At 44.4% G+C, this 3,687-nt stretch overlaps 1 protein-coding gene across 1 annotated transcript in view; it reads right to left on the bottom strand.

The window, feature by feature from the left end:
- The window catches only part of LITAF (lipopolysaccharide-induced TNF factor), a 4,319-nt gene extending 2,373 nt beyond the window's left edge, over positions 1–1,946 (bottom strand). The window contains exon 1 of the mRNA XM_008593701.1: positions 1,596–1,946. Within this exon, the coding sequence (XP_008591923.1) occupies positions 1,596–1,815 (220 nt within the window). The 5' untranslated portion in view covers positions 1,816–1,946. The remainder of the gene's footprint in view (positions 1–1,595) is intronic.
- Positions 1,947–3,687: the final 1,741 nt, after the last annotated feature.

Genomic DNA, 3,687 nt, shown 5'->3' with positions numbered 1-3,687 from the left:
ATTTTCTTCTTCCATAGATTAGTGGTTGCCAGGGGCTAGCAGGAGGAGGGGTATGGGGAGCAACTGCTAATGGGTAGGGGGGTTCTTTCCAGGGTGATGAAAATGCTCTGGAATTAGCGCGAATGGTTGCCCAAACCTGTGAATATGCCAAAACCCACTGAATTGTAGACTTTAAAAGAATGACTTTTATGGTATGTCAATTATATCTCAATAACACTGTTATTTAAAAAATGGAAGTAACAGAGTTGTCACAAGGATTACAAGCTAAGGATTAAAACGAGCCTCACACTGTGCCTGGTGAACTCTGGATGAACAATCCACTTTTCAGGCAGGCTTCTTGATGAACTCCTACACCCACTGATAAGGGTAGAGTTTACCAAGCTAGGAGACACAGACACCCAGCTCTTTAAGACAACAAGTTGGTGAACTGTGTTGATATATGAAATGAATACATGAAATAATGCTAAGAAGAGAAAACTATGTGAAGACATGTACGGACATTCACAATAGTCAGAAGAGAATCTAGAGTGATGGAAGTTGTTAAGCACTGAAGTTGTTTAAGCCCATATTTCTGTCAGTGATTTTCTTCTGTTCCTTTTTACCCTGTTAGAATGCCATTTACATAATCTATGTATTAGGGGAAATTAACTACTACTAAGTCAACTGGACTTAATAATACTCATACAAAGACCCTCCTTCCAGAAAGGCAGTATTAAAGCATACTGTAGCACTTACACATAAATTTCATTAAGTATATTTTTTGGTTCAAGAATAAATTTTTTCTTGATCACAGCATGATCTAAGAGTCTAAAGTCATTATCTGATCCCCTTCCATCTCAAGGGGTCAAAGTAACTTGAGCACAATAACAATACTAGTTCACTTTTTATCAAATGATTACTCTGTGCTTGGCACTTTATTTCATCCTAACAATCCACTGATGTAGGTACTTAATGATTCCTATTTTGCAGAAGAGGAAACTGAGGCACAAGGAGGTTGAGTAAACCCAGGCAGTCTGATTCATGGGCCTACTCTCTGATCTAGAGATTTCTTCCTGAACTGTCTGTGATGCTGAATCAGCTACATACCTGGGTTCACCTGGGCACAGCTGGGCAGCAGGATGTAGCAAAGGGCAAGGAGCATCAAGAAGTTGCTCGAAGGCAGAGGAGCAGCCTGCACTAAGGATGGGCTGGTGTGAAAACAGGCACCCACTTCCCACTCAGGGCTGTTTCATCTCCCTGTCTCTACCCCAGCTCTGGCCTTGGGGCAGGGGTCTCCAACCAATCTCTGGCAGCAAGGATGGGGACCCTCAAAACACAAATTCCCATTTCCAAATTTCTCTGGGATAGTTGCTTGTGCCTCTGTGAGAACTGCTAAATGACTACAGTATAGCAGACATGGGAAAGATCCTAAACCATACTTTACTATGGAAAAGCCATGAGCCTCACCAATGTGGAAACTAAAAGACTGTAGGTGAAATTTCAGGGTAAGAGGGAAAGCTGGGCTGACCAGCACTTCGCTTAGAGTCTTAGACAGTCTGCAAGGACAGGGTGGAGGGCTAAGGAGTGGTAAGGGGAACCTGGGAGGCCACACGTACTTGCGTTGGCATTGGGGACAGGCCCCGGCTGGGTGTAATACGAAGGAGGATTCATGCCCTTCCCATCTGGGCCCGTCACAAGCCCCGTGGCTGGCCCAGGCACAGGTGCTGGAGGCGTGGGGTAGTAACTGTGGACGCCCACCGTCTCTTCATAGGATGGGGGGGCGGTTGGCACTGAGGAAGGCCCAGCAGCCGCCTGGTAAGGTCCTGGAACCGACATTTTACCTAAAGCAAAAACAGAACATACCAGATAAGGAATTCAATTGATCTCTCCTTCTCTCTCTTTTTCCCTCAACCTTTAATTTTCTATCTGGCAAACAGAAAAGCTGAGGACAACTTATGTCCAGCCTTGTCCAAAAGCCAGAAATGGAGTTATCCCTCTAAGACCCAAGAATTATAACCTTAACAACGGATTCCCTAAACAAAGATAAAAAGTAAATCCTTCCTACCGAAAATCACCAAAACCTAGAAAATCCCAAGAGGAGACATCAACCAAATTTGAGCAGTGTTTTCTTCTCACATCAAACGATGACCATTTTCTAAATCTAGTGTTTATTCTTTTTTTTTTTTTTAAATCACTGTGGTTTTCACTGTTTCAGATGACAGAAAAGACAAAGGTATTCGAAAACCAGCTACAAACTATCACAAACATAATGCTAAGCAAAAGAAGTCAGAAGCCAAAAAATGCACACTGAATGATGCTATTCACATAAAATTCAGGAACAGGATGAATGAACCCATGGGCTAGAAATCAGGAAGGTGGTCACTCTTGGGAGGGGAGAAGGATCTGGAAGGGGGCGGGGAGGGGGTCTTGCAGAGGTTTGTCATGTTCTCTAATTTCACAGGGGGGGTAGTTACATGGGTACATTCACTTTGTAAAATTCTAGTTGTACAATTAAGATGTGTGCACTTTTTTGCATGCGTGTGATAGTTTTTTAAAAAGTGAACACACATAGGGCCGGCCCCGTGGCTCACTCTAGAGAGTGCGGCACTGGTAGCGCCGAGGCTGTGGGTTCGGATCCTATATAGGGATGGCCGGTGCGCTCACTGGCCGAGCGTGGTGCAGACCACACCGTGGCGAGGGTTGCGATCCCCTTACCAGTAAAAAAAAAAAAAAAAAATGAACACACATACATACCAGCTCCCATTTTGAAGATGAACAACAGAGCAGCTAAACACATATTCTCTTTTGTGAGGGCAAAGAAAGGACCCCCCCACACCCCCACCCACCCCCCATCCTGGCAGAGACCTTACCCGCCTAGAATTACATCCCTGCACCCAGGGTGTGTTCCTGCCATGGGGCAGCTAGAGGAGGACACAATGCCGTCCTTTGTGAGGCTGTTTTTCCAACTGGGCAGGGCCACTGATGCATTTATTGGAAGAGCCATTGAAAGCTGTCTTGGGAGTAATGCGGAAATGAGCCTGAGGGCACCATGCAGGGGCTAGGATAGGCCTGCCACCTCTTCCCCTGCAGAGGCAGCAACTGATCCTGCTGCAGAGAGAAGGGGAGAATCCTTGAAGGAACTTCTGCCTTTAAACCAAGCCCAAAAGAGCTTTCTCTGGAGGAACGAAGAAAGGGCATTTCAAAGTGGAATAAAGTCAGTAAATAAAGCTAGATTAAGGCTGGCCGGTTAGCTCATTGGTTAGAGCGCAATGTTGTAACACCAAGGTCAAGGGTTTGGATGCCCGTAAGAGCCAGCCACCAAAAAAAAAAAAAACCTAGATAGGTTGGTTGGTGCTGGGTTCTAGAAAACTTTGAAAGTTCCTTGGAGGTGTTCAGACTTTATCACACAGCACTGTCCAATAAAACCATCTGTGATGATGGAAATGGTCTATATTTGCGCTGTCCAAAATGGTAGCCATCACCACATGAGGCTGTTGGGCTAGTGTGACCAAGGAGCTGAATTTTTAATTGTATTTGAGTGTAAGCAATTTTAATTTAAACACAAATATTCAATTCGATTCTTCCAAAGCTTTTATGCAAGTCAGGGACAACTCGGGTATGCAAACCTACTTTTTCAACAGTAAATTTGATACACTCGGAATATAGATCAAAATGTTTTTGATAAAAAATAGGCATCCAATTTGGGAT

This window comes from Galeopterus variegatus, unplaced genomic scaffold (genome assembly GCF_000696425.1).
Source record: "Galeopterus variegatus unplaced genomic scaffold, G_variegatus-3.0.2 Scaffold161, whole genome shotgun sequence".
Taxonomy (NCBI): domain Eukaryota; kingdom Metazoa; phylum Chordata; class Mammalia; order Dermoptera; family Cynocephalidae; genus Galeopterus; species Galeopterus variegatus.
This window is presented reverse-complemented; position numbering and strand designations above follow the sequence as displayed.